Source organism: Rhinichthys klamathensis, unplaced genomic scaffold (genome assembly GCF_029890125.1).
Source record: "Rhinichthys klamathensis goyatoka isolate OS25496 unplaced genomic scaffold, OSU_Roscu_1.1 h1tg001043l_1, whole genome shotgun sequence".
Classification (NCBI taxonomy): domain Eukaryota; kingdom Metazoa; phylum Chordata; class Actinopteri; order Cypriniformes; family Leuciscidae; genus Rhinichthys; species Rhinichthys klamathensis.
This window is the reverse complement of record NW_026607318.1, coordinates 89,524-108,018: the sequence shown is the minus strand read 5'-3', so window position 1 is coordinate 108,018 and position 18,495 is coordinate 89,524. Positions and strand designations below refer to the sequence as shown.

At 37.0% G+C, this 18,495-nt stretch overlaps 1 protein-coding gene across 3 annotated transcripts; it reads right to left on the bottom strand.

Annotated features, from left to right (window-relative positions):
• Positions 1 to 2: 2 nt before the first annotated feature.
• On the bottom strand, positions 3 to 15,922 carry rxrga (retinoid x receptor, gamma a). 3 transcript variants are annotated; one of them, XM_056244661.1, is made up of 10 exons: positions 15,765 to 15,922; positions 9,731 to 9,936; positions 6,211 to 6,349; positions 5,916 to 6,095; positions 5,629 to 5,789; positions 4,247 to 4,376; positions 4,018 to 4,150; positions 3,747 to 3,838; positions 643 to 748; positions 3 to 484 (listed from the first exon to the last, which is right to left on the bottom strand). In XM_056244661.1, the coding sequence occupies exons 1-10, from the start codon at positions 15,793 to 15,795 to the stop codon at positions 337 to 339; spliced, it is 1,326 nt and encodes a 441-aa protein (XP_056100636.1). In that variant the 5' UTR covers positions 15,796 to 15,922; the 3' UTR covers positions 3 to 336. The 3 variants fall into 3 exon arrangements, with proteins under 3 accessions (XP_056100636.1, XP_056100638.1, XP_056100637.1); XM_056244663.1 differs by lacking the exon at positions 15,765 to 15,922 and adding an exon at positions 15,395 to 15,495; XM_056244662.1 differs by lacking the exon at positions 15,765 to 15,922 and adding an exon at positions 11,334 to 11,444.
• Positions 15,923 to 18,495: the final 2,573 nt, after the last annotated feature.

The following is an 18,495-nucleotide window of genomic DNA, read 5'->3' as shown; positions in this document are numbered from 1 at the left end:
CATTTTAAAAGACTTTTTATTTTATTTTCACAGAATTCTAAACTCATTGCTGGTGACTGTTTATACAGTGTTGCTTTGAATTAAATATTTTCACATTTAGTTGTTGTTGCAGCTATCACAGTTGGTAAAGTCTATGTACAAAATAAAGGTTTACAGTACTCTTACATTTTACTTCAACAGTGTCTCTTTCTTTAAAAATACCAATACAAATCTTTTGTGTTTGTTTGTTTGTTTGTTTTTTTCTTCACATTGTGCTTGGTAAAAAATAAGAACTTCTTTTTGTTATAATGGGGTTAAGTGTGCGCTGGGGGATATTTACATGCAGCAAGACTTTTGTCATGTGATTTGATGCGGTGCTTCCAGCATCTCCATGAGGAAAGTGTCTATAGGTGTGTCTCCGATAAGTTTGAAGAAGAACAGGTGCTCCAGGCACTTCAGTCCTATGGAGCGCAGAGCGGGCAGACGGAGGAGCAGCTTGGCAAACCTGAAAAGAGAAAAAAACACTCAGACTCCACAACTAACCGCATGACCTACATACTGTATGTATTTACACAAATAAAGAGCCAAAGTCTGTCTTAAAATACAGAAGAACAGCAGTGCTGTTGCATCAATAATATATCAAGGTGGCAGTGCGGGAACTACCTGCCGGGCTGATCGGGGTAATTGTGTTTGGTATAGGCCTCCAGTGAGGCGTACACCTTTTCCCGTAATGCCTCGACCTCTGATGGGTTTGACAATCCTTTCGCATCTATAAAAGGGACAGTTACATAAAACATAAGAACACATGCATTTCATCATCCTGACTTAAAACTGAATGTTGCTGCCTGAACAAGACATTTATTTATTCAATCATTCTACACTGTTAGATAAAAAGGGAAGCACTTTATTTTACAGTCCTGTTTCGCATGTACATACTATGTACTTATTATAGCAATTATAATAACTGGGTAATAACTAGGTACTACCCCTAAACCTAACCTTAACCCAAGTAGTTACCGTATATTATCAGTACTTTCTTGGGTAAGAACACTGTAAGTACACGAACTGTAAAATAAAGTGTAACCAAAAAAGGTCTAACAAAGGTACTAACATTTACCCTTTAGAGGGGAGAAATGGTCGAAGAAAAGTCCAGCCCCATTGACAAGCTGTTGTAAAAGCACTAAATCATCAAACAGTAACCTTAGAGACCAAAATAGTATTATATATTATGCTAATAAAATATAAGAATATATTAATCAATAATATTAATCTATTATATTAAATATTAATTTAACATTATATTCTGATTCAGAAAAATCATATATTGCGATGCAAAAAAAGTATTTCGGTAACACATTATAGTAAGGTTTAGTTTGTTAACATTAGCCCAGTCTCATCCCAAGACGTCATATGACTGACGCTTTTGACCATACGTCAACATCCGACGTTTTAGGGTACCCTTTAATCCTAACCCTACCCCAGACCTAAACCTACCCGCGTCATCTAACTGACGATAAAGGTAAAGCGTCAGTTAGATGAGCCCTAGGATCGTCATCTAACTGACGTTAAAGGGTACCCTAAAACGTCGGATGTTGACGTATGGTCAAAAGCGTCAGTCATATGACGTCTTGGGATGAGACTGTGTTATTAACATTAGTTAACTACATTACTTAACATGAACTAACAATGAACAATACTTCTACAGCATGTATTAATCTTTGTCAATGGCAATTTCAACATTTACTACTACATTTAAAAAAAAAAAACTTATTTGTTAACATTAGCTATATTTTACTAACTAATGTTTAAAAAGATTATTAAATTCTTTAAAAAAATATATTGCTTTTCATGTTAGCTAATGCATTAACTAATGTTAACAAATGAGACCTTATTGTAAACGGTTACCATTATTTCTGATAAAATAAACTGTATTGGGACATTTATTTGTATTTGTATCCACCTTTTTCCTACGCCCCATGACGCTTTACACAAATTATGGGAAACTGATAACAATAGTGAAATTAACGCAATAAGCATTTTCAAAAACGGGGTGCAATGAGATTACATTATTCTTCACCCTTCAACCATCGGACATTAAAAGGAAATTTTAAAGTGTAAAAGCATTAGCAAAGAACTTTTAACAGACCACAAACTACCCCAAAAGATTGATTCTTTCTGCAGCAATATTACGGAGATAGCACACGTACGTCTCCAAGATGTCTGTTAAAGAGCGGTTCATCTGGAAAACATCTGCTGTGTACAAACATCTGATAAACATCTTTAAAAAGTCAGTTTTACATACATTCTAAAACATAAAAATCTTAAAGATGTTTTCTAAATGACTATTTAACATCTGACAGAAAACGTCTCCTAGATGTGTAAAAATACGTCTTCCAGATGAAAAAAAATGACATCAAATCAACGTCTCCGAGATGTATGTGTTCTATCAGGTAGTATGTCAATATTATGTAACATACGTTGCCTTAATCAAAAGTGTTCATTAACTTTAGTATTGAGTGATAATATTTCAAAGTGCTTTCCGTCATTTTGACAAATAACTGTGACAAGCAGGGCAGGGCCGATAACCGTGAGAGAACGGCGGTGGCCGGTGGTGTGAATGATGATAAACGACACCTGCACACTGCACCAGTCTCGTATCTCTCACGGAAGAAGCATAAAATGAGGAGCGACGACAGTGAAGGATGAGAGAGGACCAGGCCTGGGAGGGGCTGTCGCCATTACTTTCATTTTTGTGTTTGTTTATTTTGGAATTAAAGTGTTTGTTTATTTTGGAATTAAAGTGTTACGGTTCGCCGGTTCACGTCTCCTACTTCCCACAACAACTAACCTCATTACAATAACAAATATTGTATTTACATGCTTCAGAAACATTCCAGTAAACACTGTTAATAGGGATTAGAAGTAAAAAGGGGAGACAATTACATTTTAAAGAATCCGTGTGGAAACAAACCTGGAGAGAGACGTGAGGATTTGGGGAGAAAAACGAGAGATTCTCAGTGCGTTCCAGTGGGATATATATCGCAAATTAAATTAAGAGAGCAGACCATAAGTGCGCAGTATAGGTTGCCTTTTTTCATATTGTTACAGTGGTATACAAAGAGAAAACAAAATTAATAATCAGGAGGAAAAAAGATGCAGTGCCATAGATTGCCATAGATATTCTTGTGATACCATGTCGCAATAAAATACGTTATTCTCCTGACATCTGAAAATAAGCATGAAGCAAAATGGACAGCTCACTCAGTCAAACTGACGGATAAGTGGACCTTCCCCAAACTGGAAGAGTCTCCCATAATTCAAAACGCATTAGGCTAATTAGGTAAAAGCTGGATATTTATATAAAGCAGCAATATTATTGACTTAAATTCACTGACACAATTGGATGAGAACTGAACTGAGTCTGATGACATCACTTCTTTCTGCAGAGCTGCTTTATAGCTGAATTGAACTCATTCCATAATTGATGAACTTTACATAGTTATTGAACGGAACTGAATCAACCCTGAACTGAACTGAATAATGACACTTTTGTCTCAATTGTCTTTTTAGAGCGGCTTTACAGCAGAAATGAATTCTGTTTGCATCATTTAATCATTATTTTCCTGTTTATCCATGTAAAGTTGCTTTCAAACAATGTTTCCATGCTGTATAAATAGAGGTGACTTGACTTTAGGCAGATCTGTCTGTCTGAAATTGTCTGGACCTTGTGTGTTTTTGAGAATTGAAGGCTCGGGACAGGTCTTTACCTGGGTTAAAGAGGACGATAGCTCTTAGACAGCCCAGCTCTGTCTTGTCCATCTGCATGTCCTTCATCTTAGACACCAGTTCTGTTAATACCCTGTAAACATTATTATGATTTTAGATTAGCGTATTGGATATACAAGGAATGAATAATATAAAGAAATGTCAAATCTAAGTGATGCTAAAATGATAAAAATAGTGGACAAGGTCATATGGAATGTCATTTTTTAAGTGTGGGTTTGAGGTGGTGAGATGGATTCTGTGTTGCGACCTGACCTGTCAAATATCGAGCCCACCCCGGCGCTGTGAGCACTGCTGCGGTGGACATGTAGGCCGGTGGCCAGAAGGATCCCGTCTTTAACCGTCACTGAACGGTGTGAGAACGAAGCGATGAGCAGCTCGTTCCAACCTAAACACAAACACACACACACACACACACACACACACTTAGAGCGTGTGGTACATTCTACAGACACATTTAACATCTGAATAGAGGGATACTGACCTGCTCGAAGCAGGATGACCTGGTCATCCAGAGGGAGGTCAGAGAAGTGCGGGATTCTTTTAGCCCACTCAACAAGAGTGAAGAGTTGCTTGTCTGCGGCCTGGCAGATGTTGGTCACTGGGTCATTTGTCTGAGAATCAGAGACAGAAATACGTACGGATTAAAGAATTGATCATATGGAAGAAAAATACGATTAAAATTAAATCTCTCTCTAATATCCCAATTGTTTCTTAAGACAGCGCCAACATTTGATTTAGAGAGGTTTGATTGAAAAGAGGTATTTCTCCTGCTTGTCAAATTGATAAAGACCCTAATATTGCACTGCAAAATATCTTGTTACCCCATCCTTAAAACAAGAAGAATTTAATAGTGAAAAAAATTAAACCAATATGAAATATATTATATAATATATAATAGCAAAAGATAATATCAATTAAAAATACAATATAATAACAAAAATAATATGAAAAATAATACTTTTTTTTCAAGATATATTCTTTGCAAAAGAAAAAGGTCTTGCTCTTATACACTTTTTTGTTTCTGAAATTGATCTTCTTTTAAGGATTTCTAGAAAGATAACAAAGATAAAAAATAAATTTTACAAAGATAAAAAATATTGATCAATACAAATATTTCTGTAGTGCACCTGAGTCTGCGATTAAAGGTCAGACAGTTTAAAAATATATATACATTTAGCATCACTATCATGGTGACACTTCATAAGTGGGCTATTATTTCTCTTGGCTGGATGAGTAATCATAATAGATATCTGTTTGAAGTTATTTTTCAGTTTTATTTAGCAAGGACAAATTAAAGGTGACTGTAAAGACATTTATAATGTTAGGAGAGATATCTATTTAAAATGAATGCTGTTCTTTTGAACTTTCTATTCATCAAAATAATGTATCAGTTTCCAAAAAAATAAATAAAATTTAAGCAGCAGAACTTTTTTCAACATTGATAATATTAAGAAATGTTTCTTGAGCAGCAAATCAGCATATTAGAATGATTTCTGAAGGGTCATGTGACACTGAAGACTGGAGTAATGTTGCTGAAAATTCAGCTTTACCATCACAGGATTTAATTCCATTTTAAAATCTATTAAAATAGAAAACAGTTCTTTACATTGATATAATATTTCACAATATTACTGTTTTTACAGTATGCTAGATAAATGCAGCCTTGGTGAGCATAAAAAACTTCTTTCGATAAACAATGACAAATCTCACCAACCCCAAACGTTCGAACAGTATTGTACCTTTCAAAGCTTTTTATAATATTTTTAACATTTATCAGAATTCCATAATGTTAAAAAGTAAAAATGAAATCCAGTTCACAGGGACATCATATTGCTTTCTAAAAGACTTCATGAGGTGTCTCACCGAGTTGCCCGTGCTGGACTCCATGTAAGCGTCAGTCTTGGGTTCCACTGCAAGCTCAGCGTCCAGAATCTTCTCCACTGGCATTTCCTCATTAAAGCTGCAACTGGACTCCACCTCATTATCGCTCTTTTCCCGACCCCGCTGTCTCTCTTCTTGCACCGCTGTACACACGAAAAAAACTTCATAATAAACAATAATCGCATAATACACAAGCGAAAAAATTCAAGTAAGGTTCAAATGACCTGCACAAATCATTGATGAAGGTCTCTTTCATTTGTGTCACTCACCTTCTCTCTTCATGCCCATGGCCAGACACTTCTGATAGCGGCAGTACTGGCAGCGGTTCCGCTGGCGCTTGTCTATCAGACACTCCTTAATTTCTCGACACGTGTATGTGAGGTCTTTCCGGATGGTTCTCTTGAAGAAGCCCTTGCATCCTTCACAGCTGTAAACACCATAATGTTTCCCTGTAGGTAGAGAAATATATCTGTCTATAAACATATCCAATTTCAGTCTGGCTCCAGTCAAAGAGAATATCAGCATGGCTAAAAATGCACTAGTGTGCAGTATGAGGGTCATTACCTGAAGATCGGTCTCCACAGATGGCACATATGTGTTTGGAGAGGGACCCCGGGCTGCCGCAGGAGTAACTGCCCAGTCCCGCCAGTCCTGGAGGAGGTTTAATGTCTTCTGAGCTGCTAACACTGTTCAGAGAGTTCATCTGTAAGGAAAGACAGAGAAACAAACAATGGAGTGAGCTTGTGTTTGTGCGTGTGGTTTCCCACTCCTCTTTGAATCACGTGATTGGCTGAATGGGAATGTTCATTTACACCTTTCTGTGGCTTTGAGCCTTATTAGACATGTGTAGTATACATTTTTTAGTATACATTTTTCAAGGTGTTTACGTGATCGAAATGTGACATACTGCAACAATGGAATAGAGTGCTTCAGAGTGCTTTAGAGTGCTTCAGCTAAATGTTGTAATTAATTGCAATCAAACTTGGCTAAGTGTAAAATGAACTTTGTCTTCACCAGTAGAGGGCAGCAAAGACTTGGCATGGCAAGTTTTATGAGCGAAACAAGATGATGGTCAAGATCAGATCAGAAGGCTGTTATGGAATTAGACACGCATGCCCAGAGAGAGATAGAAAGGTCAAGGAATGGAAATTGAAAACAAACCAACTAAACCCCAACGGGTTAATAGACCAATAATAGCTTAAAAAGTCGATCATGAACTACAATGTCAGGATGTGCATTTTTAATGAAACTTAGAGCTGTGCAATTGTTAATGCATATTTCATAAAATTTTGTCTTTCCCCAAACTTTGCAAAGAAGCAGTATTTAGCTTTCAACTCAACAGTGCACTAATCTCAAACTACAAGCAGGATAGCAACAATAAACCAACACCTGCTGCACAAATGCTGTTTAATTCATGTATTTTTGACAATTCAACTTTACTTGAATTTACTGGATAGTTCCATACCAGAATAGTGTCAGACCTGAATATGAGCTTGTTTACCCTTGTGAAAAAGAAGTCTGCTTAATTGTACTGAATGTGCACTTGTAGTGTACTTCAAATCTTGAAAGTATACCTAAAATAACTGTACTTGGAGATACAGTAATATTAATTTAATAAAAGTGTTCTCAAAGAAAGCACACTTTCAAGATTGTTTCTTAAAACTCACACTTTGCAATAATGTCAAATAAACATTTTACTTTAAAGTACATTGTAAATCAATGTTTTAATACTCTTTTGTCATGCGTTTGAAGAACACTTATTCTGATGTGTTGACTAACAAAGCACATGTAAAGTACTTGATTATAATTTTAACTGTTGTGTGTTATTTGATTGAAGTTAATATAAATGTATTAAATCGCAACCTCATCATTACAAGCGCATAATTACAAATATATTTAAATATGATACATGACATATTTACTCACTATAAATACTTGTCAGTATATTCGGCAGTAGACTCCAGGGGGGGAAAAAGGCTTAAAAAAAAAAAATAGGCTTTTAATAGTCTTAACCACAATTAATTGGTCAGAAATTAGCTAAATTTTAACAAATGCACTCCTTAAAAAGCCATTGCTGTCTCAGATAAACATCAAAGACAGAATGAAGTTTTTGGCAAAATATGGGAAGTTGTGTGTGGAGTGATGAATCACAAGTAAATGATGCTCCAGAGCGGTGTCTTAGAAAATCTACCGAGAAATATAATAATAAATGCATCTCTACTACAGTGAAGCATGGAGGAAGAGTGTCATTGTGTTTTTAGCTGTGGGTATTGGTGAGCTACTTCACTGTGAAACGTCATTTGCTTTGGAGTACAGGAGAGCACTGCAGAATTGCTTGCACTCACGCATTCACACTCACACACACATGTTGATTTTTGAGAGCGCTATCCTGACACGGTGAGCCATTCAGTGAGGCAGAAAGACGCCGGGAAGGTGATGCACAGCAGCCACCATCACATTCACTCTCTTTAATCTGCTGCCTATAGCCCATATATTATTCAGAGCTCTTGGCCCTCGCTCACGAGAAGCATTCCTCTATAGAGGCGTCCCTACTCTCAGGCAAGACATTCACACATGACACTATTTACAGCTAATAGTATGGCAGGTTTCCACAGCTTTCTTGAAGTGTTGCATATTGCGCCCGCTGTAGCGCAGCAAAGATGCAATGATATCTCTCTCCATGTGAGCCAAGGTTATACTAGGGCTGTCCGTCACGCTTCATTAGCTCTTTTTAGGCTAGACTAAACTGAATGGGCTGTTCTCCCTCGGGCTGGAGGGAGGCCCTGCAGAGGAAAGGAGAGATGCATTAAAAGAGCATTCTGCATTCTGCATTTGCCTCGCTGCCTCTTGCAGTGAAAGTTTCTCAGATCAGAAGCTTGGATGTTCCGCTAACTCTTCCATGAAATAGCACGAATTATCCAAAGCAAAGAAAAGAGGTTGTGCTCTTTTAGAGAGGATATCGTGGAGAATTTGCACTAGTATGCTATAGTACACGAATCATTAAATGTCATGTTTGTCATTTCTGATGTTAAAAGCTGACTTTGTGCTCCATCTCATGATATAAACATTACAATCTTTCATAGATTCTCAACCTTTTTGACTCCAAGGCGCTCAACTGTCCACAACAATATTCAAAGGCCCCCTAGTCCTAGTTTTTCTTTCTTTCTCAACTTCTTATAAAGAGAACACCTTTCTGTAATTTTAAAAAGTAACTACAACAAGTATAATTATTAAAAAAAATAAAATAATACAATTTCAGGATTCCAAAGGTTTTAGTAGCTGAATGTTCTTCAGTGTTCCCAATGTTTTTAACCAATGAATTTACATGACGTGCTCATGATTTACTAGCTTGGCATAACTAGTAAAATATTCATTATAAAAATGCCCATCGAGTTTTAAGATTTTATTCATTTAAATTACCTTTCTAGGTTTGACTTTTAAAATTAGGCTACCTCATATATCTAGGTTTTTCTAGACAGTGGGAACCCTGTTTTTGAGGCGCTAAATTAACATAGAAATATCTTGATTTAGTTGTTTTATCTTATTTTAAAGGTGCAGTAAGTGATTTCTGAGAATCATTGTTGAACACTGTTGATTTAAGAAATCAACCCAAAAAAAACACACCCCTCTCTTCATTGCTCCACCCCCCAAAATACACGCAATGCAAGAGTAGCAATTTATCATAGCAGAAGCAAAAAAAAAAAAAAAAAAAATATCATAGCAGAAGCGAAGCAAAATAAAGCTTTGCGAAAATAAAGCGAAAAGCTTTTCTGAAGTAAGGTCCTAAATATCTTGCCTGATTATTGTCCTTTTCCCAGAGATATTCCTCTGACTTTTTCTCTATTGTAATGTCTTTCAGCCATCTCTCTTTGTACAGTCTCTTGCTCACTCTATCTCCTCCCCCATCATGAGCGGACACGCCCCCTACTGCTGATTGGCTACAAGTGCGTTGTTGTGCTCGGTCCGATCGACTTTCAACAGCGTTTTTCAGAAATAGCTTACTCTTATTTAAAATCATTTTAATTCATTTTGAGGCCTGCGTTGAGAACCACTGTCATAGACACTGTCTTTCTCTGGACTGTACCTGCGGACTGTTGAGTGCTCCATAACCCATGCTGGAGGTGGTGGGCATGGAGGCTGAAGGCGAACCCAGGGAGGAGGAAGTGATGACTGAGTATGGCGACCCTAGACCGTTGATGATGGAGGGGTGATGGTGGGACACCATGGAGCTGAGAGGAGGCTGGGACGGAGGAGAGCTCAGGTGACCATGTGTTACCTGCAAAGAAGAACCTGAGAACAGAAAACGGTGATTAGTCTCCAGCAAACAGGGAACATTCTCAGAACTTTGACTAACAATGTGGGAAGGTTATGCACAAGCATTCTTCCAGTAACGTTAATAGAATGTCTGATCATATTCTTCTGCAAGAAAGAAATTCATACAGTTTTGGGACAACTTAAGGGTGAGTAAATGATGACAGAATTGTCATTTTTGGGTGATATGTTCCTTTAATGTTCATATAAACCAGAAAAAAACTGTTTTAAAACATTTAATACACTGGAAATGCTTAACATTCAGATAACATTCAGAAATAACACTTTTATTTCTTATTGGAAACATTAGCAAAACATTCTTAGAATATATTTTTATTAGCTAGGTCTGTATCCGCCATCAACAGAACTGAAAATTAATATAAACCTTTTTTCATTATTATGTTAGAAAAATAATCTTTTTTAACTATTAATATTAAAAATGTAAATATTAAACAAAAATAATTGTAATTAATTAATTAACAATGATTAATAATGTGGATAATAATTCATAACCTTGAAAAAGATTTGAATACATGGTTGACCTGTTCATATTTCTCTATTTTCTCTATTCATCCACTATATAAATACAGAAGATGTGTTATGACAGTTTGACATTTTCATGCTAGAAATGCTGTGAGACATCTGGGGGCCGTGTCAGTGATGGGGTAATGGTTGGTGGCATTTGCACAGTATAGGGGTCATAAAAGTGACTAGCAATGACTGCGAGCACTCATGGATCATCACACATCAAATTTCAGACACACATCAAATTTCAGATCTCTCACTCTTTGGTGCAAAATGTACACATATTCATTATTTTATACATTATATAAATGAATATAAATTCATTGTCTGTAAATTAACAAACGACAATTAACCTAAGCTTGGAGATTAACATTACAGTATGCCTGTGTCAATATCTACCAATAGCCTTGTCAATGGATAACATTGTAAGTGAATTTTGAGTAAATAATGTGTAAAATAGGACTCTATCTCATTTGTCATAATTGAGTTGTAAAATGTATACTGCAAATGGGCATTATATCATCTCTCTGGATGTCGGCATTGGTCACTGAAAATCCTGATTGGTCGACTAATAGAGTTAACACTCCTTTTTTAGAGAGATTAAAATGGTATGAACCTATATAAGCAAAGTTTATTTTAAGATAAGTACCTTGAAATTTCTGTTTAAATACTAACACCAAAAAACAAACATGGGCTTTTAAATTATAAAGAGTCTATCATGCAATATGGAGATTGGATGCAGACCCTCACCAAACCTTCACAATACACACGCTGTAAAATGTTAAATCAACCACGTGCACAAACTTAATTCAAAGTCAGTCAAATCATTCCAGCAAGGTATTTTCACTCACTCTCACTGTATTTTAAAGGCATGATAGGCCGGCTGTTTTCCAAGTGTATCTTTGTTGTGGTGCCTCCTGCTCCTCACACAGAAATGTCTCTGCCACCGTGACATGCCCTGAATGACCATGTAAAAGCTATCCTCAGCACCCACACTTACTCAATCCTGTTAGTCTCCGTGTCCTGGCTAGATTCTGCTGGTATTAATGACTTCTAAATGTCACATTCTGATCTGAAGGAACAGCTATCCTTGGAATGACTGGATGTGCATATGTTCAAAGGGCACATCAAGTTTCTTTCACTCTTGCTGGTTGGAGATCAGACGAAACGTGATATTAAAACAGATTCCACCGTAAAGCCAGATAAAAAGGAAACCGGAAGTAGATACTCAAACACACAACTTCAGCAGGTCAGCAGAGTTCGTGTCACTGTTCTGTGTCACTGTAATCAGAGCCAAGATTAGCCATTACTGTGTTTTTAGCCTCAGACAACTGCTACAAAGCAGGAGATTTAAATGATTTCATGGATTTTCAAGGATCATGCGACACTGAAGACTGGAGTAATGGATGCTGAACATTCAGCTTTGCCATCAAACAATCAATTAAATTTTTAAAATATATTAAAAGAATATATGATATATTTTAAGAAACACTATTTTTGATCAAATGCAGCCGTGGTTTCATTCAAAAAACATTTAAAAATTCGTATGAACCCCATACGGAGTACAATTCTTCAGTGAAATCCTAACACATCCATATGGTCAAGGATCCTATAAGAAGTGATCACGTGTTGTTGATTTTTCAGCAGATCTCTGTGACAAAATGATAAGCAATAATTTGCTTTCTAGTTGAGAAGATTATGAAAGATCAATACCGACACTCATTCATTCAAACATTTAATAAGCTTGCTTCAGCAATGCAGAACACCATATGGCTGCATCATGTAAAGCCACATGAGGCTGTCATTGCTAAATGGTTCGATAGGATTTGGAGTTTTGCACAATTAAACCTATAATATATATAATATACAGTTATATATATAATATATATAATGTATATTTATACATATATATATATATTTATATACAGAATTTATGGTATATCGTAGCAATGTGGGTAACCTAGATTTTAGGAGCAATAAGAAACTGAATTAATTTAAAAAACCCTTTAAACTGGGCTCTTTTGGAGTACTTATAAGGGTGTAAAATATAAAATAGAATTCAGTGAACAAGTAAAAAAAAAAAAAAATCTGAGATGACTCAGTTCAATTGTATAGTATTTTAACAATGCTATTAACACAAAAACAAATATGTCTAGCTTGAAAAAATAAAAAGGAAGAAACCTTGACTCTAGGATAGAGAACATTGTGTTTTCTAAGCGTTCAGTAAGACCTTGTAAGAACATCTTTGTTATTTGATTGTACTTGCTGCTTTGTACATATTTCAAGACTGGCACTGGTTTTCAAACAGAGAACATCATGCCATCATGCAAACGTGGACAACTTTTCCCAACCCAATCCATTGAGAAAATATGAGGTGGGGATTTTGTATGAATTCGTATAATGTGATTCTAATGGAAACGTACAAAAAAAAGAGGGTGGTGAAGGATGAAAGTCCACCCCAAACCTATAACTGTCAGTCGGGTGTAAGCAGAAATGAGGTTGTACGAATTCATTCAAATTAGCCACCAATTTGTCAAAGCGTAAAATAGTTACAAATCGCCATGAGAGTGTTGACTTTTTCTGTTTTGCTATCGCCATGACCTTCTTCCCAATTTTGACAACCTGCAGTTGATTTGTTCGTTTATCTTTCAGGAAGATAGATATGCTGGATCCTAAAGTATCCATGAATAAGGGGGTGAGGCTGGATGGAAGAATTCCCCTGGGGATGTGTGGCGGACTGATGCTGGATTACTCAGATTAAAGAGATTATCATCCTGTGGCTCACAGGGGAACTGGTTTATTGATGCAAGCCCAAAATCTGATAATAAGGTTTAGTTCTAAATGTCAGGGAAGGAATGTGTGCTGGTTTGGCTTTGTGGTAGTGTGTTTAATAAAACTATTTGATAGGCAGTCTATCAATCACTGTTTCAAAGACAAACATTTTCAAATTCTTACAGTCGTCATGAAAAAAAAAAGTTTGCGATAGGCTTTTCTTCCCTACTGTGACGTATATCCAAGTGAAATGGCTTCTCGAACAAGAAAAATGTGGGACGGGACTTGCTTTTAATTTAACGTGATATTTGATATCACAGAAAGCGATGCAGATGAGTAAGTAAAGAAGCTACTGAAATAAATTTCTATCTAGGAATGACCTTGGAATAGGAGTGACACAACCAAGAGCGATCTAGAACATGTTTTTTCTCTGAGACTGTCCTTGGGAGAGACTGTCATAACTGGGGCAGAAAAATTGTCAATTAGATTAGCAAGCTGAATAACAACCCAGTTGAAGGTACTCACCATTGGTGGAGGGGGCTTTTTCAACTGAATGTTATCTAATGGATCAGGCATTACGTTCCAGTGTTTTTGTGTTGGTCTAGAATAGCTACAATCTACATTTAATGCAAGCAAATGCATGCAGAGCCTGATCCCAACAGATTTGGTAAACAGCTAAGCGCGTGTTATATGATTGTAGTAAAATTCTATAAAATGTTGAATCATTCCATACTTTTTCAACAGCAAGCACACACAGATGAGAGGTCAGTCTTAGCAATGGTTGCCATGTTTCTTTTTAGAACATGAGAAGGGCAACACTTGCTAGTTGCAAAAGTGAAGGTGGAATAGGATATGGCGGCCTTTATCTAAAAAGACCACCACAAACACAAGGAAGAAAAAAGGGTCTTTAAACACCCAAGACACAACACTTGTACGTGTTCATCATGCCCTCTATTCACTGTTTACTGGAACATGAGCTAAACACACACTACAACACTGCAGAAGGGCCTGCCAAGGCCTCTCTCTTTCAGAATACCCAAAGTCATGAATCATCAGATGTATATGATTTGTCCATTCCAAATTTGGAGATATTAGGAGAAATTATATGCAGCTGTAGGCAGCTCTCTTTTTTCTTCTGTGCCCCTTATATATCCTATACACATTTGTATAAAATGAATAGCGTGACAACTTCCACTGTTTTAGTTTTAGTTATATATATATATATATATATATATATATATATATATATATATATATATATATATATATATATATATATATATATAGCATGACCCCGTTGTGGCCGTGTGCGTGCGAAAATTCTCCGTGCGTGAAATGACACGCGCGTAACGCAAATTACGCAGCTCGAGGCAGCGAATGACATTCTAAAAGAGCGCGCAACTCATCGAGAGCCAGAGCAAATCTTAAAATAGACTTCATAGTCCACAATTTGCCTCCGAATAACAACGGTATCCGGGGTGAGATTAATAAACACAACAAGGAGGGTGTTAATGAAGGCAATAGAATGACTCCAGGCTGGATGTTATGTGCTGTGACAAGCAGTTCGGGCCCTTTGTGAGAAATGTCCATACACTTTCACCCCAGAGACCTGAATGATTGACTGCACAGGTGATGAATAATATTTCAGCAGTTTAATTCACACTAATGAGTTGAGAATTCACACAAATGAGTTGCCTCAGTCATTCACAAGCTGAGAGAGCAGTAGCTAAAAAAACATTCTCAGGAGGATTTCCAAACAAGTCGTTCGTGGTGGTTAAAATAACGTCCTCTTAGTCCTTAAATGATAATAAATAAATAAAATGTTAATAATGTCACAAAATAATGATTTTCATTCACAACCCCTATAGGCTACTGCACAGGGTAGATTGTGAAGTCTTTACGGTGAAAAACGAATTGAAGAATTTCATCACTTCATGACACAAACCGAGCGTGTGACGTTACGTAGAGATTCGTTCTGCATGAGAAGAGTAAAAATAGACATTTTCCACATAGTTGATTTTCTGAATTCTGAAATTCTATAGGCTACCCGTGAATGGTGGTCCTATCTGGGTATTCTTTTTAGCCTACACCTTCTAAGATTCAAACTGTTGCTAAATTAATAAATAAATAAATAACCCACGACACACTGCTGTCCAGATACCAACTGAGAGCCATTAATAACTACCCGACAGCAAACAGTTTAACAAGAGGCGCTCTGGAAAGCTATAAATTACATAACCGCAATTAAAGTGCCAACCCCTGACCCTGACTGAGAGGCACAATCTTTATCACCTGATTTTAACATTGGCACTGATTCCAAGTCAATACACATGACACGACTGCGCCGATAACTCACGCACGTACAATTTATGAGCATATCAAAGTCCGTCTGAAGAATCCGTACTTGAGATAACATACGGCACGGGGGGACACTCAAACACAGAGGCTTGAAAAGAAAACAGAACAGACTTCCGCGAATAAAATAAGACATAAAACTACGAAGCACTTACTAAGATGCAGATATGTGTCGTTATTATCCATGTTTTGGCGATTATGAAAGAACTGTCCAGTTTTCCCGTAAAGTGTCTTGTTTTGCCGTTGTGGACGGCAGCATCTCCCCGCTGCTGTCCGCGATCTGACTGAGGATTCGCTGCGCACACTTGGGGCCCCACCGAGGGGGTGGCGAAGCCAAGACCTCTCCCAATGACAGCCTACTCAAACTGTACAATTCACAAAATGAAAATTATACGAAATACATTTTTTTTTCTTATAATAACGTATTATGATTCACTAAAGAAAAAAGAAAAGAAAAAAAAAACCTTGAAATACTTTTACTAGTATTTTTGTAAACCATCACACACAAAGTATTTTTTGTAATATGCAATAGGTTGTACACCATGCACATGCTACTTTTTGGTTTTTGTGTGAATGTGATTTAAAACATGTTAACATTTTTCAGCTTCATTATAATATTTCTTCTTTTTATTTATTGTCTTATACTCAGACTAGTGCTGGCGAATCATGCACTAAAGACTTTGGCACACTGTAACACATGTGTAGTGTCAATAAAGCGATTTTGATATTAAAATGAATGCTCATTTAAACGTTTTCATTCAGATAAATATATGGACTGAAAGCAAGAAGATGCCATAGGGTTGTCAAATGAAAAAAAATACATAATTTCTAAACAATAAAATGTTTAATACAAAAAAATTACTAGCGTATAGGCTAATAATCAGAAGAGGCTTCATTAAACCTGTATCAACACCAAGTAATTATTTTAGATTAGCATTCTTGTTTGCAGTTTTACTGGGTCGGGGGATTATCATAATATTCTTTGTCCACAAACTGCTTAGTGCAAGATCTGCTGACCATGGCCTTTGAGATTTTGGAGAGGGGAAAAAAATTCTACAAATTCCAAGCACTCAGTAGTCCCCACAAGGCTACCAGAGGGTCTGAAGACCCCTCGACGCCCCCCAAGATCTCTTCAGAGTGAGGGGTCATTTAAGGGTGAGCTCCCACTACCTCAGGAGGTTATTCAGAAGTCACCGGCATTCAGAGTGTTGAACTCCTGTTCAAGGGGGACACTGAGAGAGAGAGAGAGAGAGAGAGAGAGAGAGAGAGAGAGAGAGAGAGAGAGAGAGAGAGAGAGAGAGAGAGAGAGAGAGAGAGAGAGAGAGAGAGAGAGAGAGAGAGAGAGAGAGAGAGAGCGTTAGTGATGACCACTCTGTCAGTCCATGAGCTGGGCTGTCGAATGGAAAAAGCACACTGGCTCCCATCCTTGTAAAAACACAACATAAAAGAACACAGGGGGATGCTAACAAAGATGAATGGCTTCTCTTCCAACTCATTCCACACTAATCAGGGCCTTTTCATTTGTTCCCTGTTAGATAATGTAAATTTGTGGAGTCAAAGAAAGGGACTAAAAGGACAATTTATCAACCACCCTTTTATCCCTCTAATGGAGCCACATGTTCCAGAGCATTACAATCGCCCTGATCTGCAAAGTATATTAGAGCTGAAAAGGGGGTAACAAGAATGAGGTTTAGATTTCAGTGCGAACATGAGCGACGTAATGATTCCTGGTGATGTATTCAATCCTGTTGCTTTCATTAATGAGGAGAACGGCAAACACTTTTCACCGTGCAAGGTGTAATTGCTTTTTATATGGCTAATGTAAATATTATGAAATTAAAGGAGATCAGGTGGTCAAGAGATCCAGAAAAACCCTAAATCACAGCAGATTTGAGGGAAGGCTTGCGGGATTATCCTGCTGTTTGTCCACAACAATGGCTGCCAATGGACCATTCAGTTGCAGAGTGTCGGAGACCTCACCCTTGCAATCATCTATCACCAGTTAAAAGCAGAGCGGCCCACCCCTTAACCTAACAGTCACTGTTCTGAGACCAGCCGAGAGAAACGAGCAGTCTGGTCATCTCTCCCTCAGACAACAGCCCGTGTCTGGGGGCACCATGTGGCAAATACACACATAGCCAGACAAATGTGCCACAAATTTATGAAATGTGCATATTCAAGCTTGTTTTCCATGCGAGAGTGGTCTCACTGACTCTCACGCCCTAACTTGCTCTTATGGACTGATAAAGTGATTTGCACTCTGTTTGTCAATCCTTTTCTTATTAAAGGAATATTAAAAGTTTAGTTAAGCTCAATCAACAGCATTTGTGGTTGATATCCCTCATCCCTCATTGAAAAAAAAAAGCAAAAATGGCGCTTGGTCAATGTTTGAATGCTTGGTCAATGCTTAGAATATTATAAAAGCACTTAAAGGTATAATCTGTCATCTAAATATTTTGAAGAATGTTTTATTCCCATTGACCTGTATAAGCAAAACTGTTTGGTTATCAACATTCTCCAAAATATCTTTTGTGTTCAGCAAAAGAACGAAATGCATACAGCTTTGGAATGACATGAGGTATTTTATGAGTTTGTATATGAATTAATAAGATTTGATTCATACGTAGGCTTTTTTTTAGGGGAGGTGCACCCCTAACCCAACTCTAACACAAAATGTATCAATGAGATGTAAAATAGTTAGGTTTTTTTTTGGTGTTACAATGTTACGACAACAAAGCTGTAAAATTAGATGAAACTTTGCAAAGAAAAGGTTAGTAAACTATTTTTTACACTTCATTTCAACACATATTATGTTCATCTTATGGCTATACTTTTAAAACCGTGAGAATTTTAACAGTGAGCATTCAGATCTATTTAAAGTGCCTC

What these genes read in the sequence shown, in the direction of transcription:
- rxrga (XM_056244661.1), bottom strand. Translation starts at nt 15,795, where the DNA reads ATGGATAATAACGACACATATCTGCATCTTA. An exon ending in GTGGGCTCGATATTTGACAG is followed by an intron (nt 3,839 to 4,017) that starts GTCAGGTCGCAA and finishes TAATGTTTACAG; the next exon opens with GGTATTAACAGAACTGGTGT. An exon ending in TATCGTCCTCTTTAACCCAG is followed by an intron (nt 749 to 3,746) that starts GTAAAGACCTGT and finishes TCCCTTTTATAG; the next exon opens with ATGCGAAAGGATTGTCAAAC.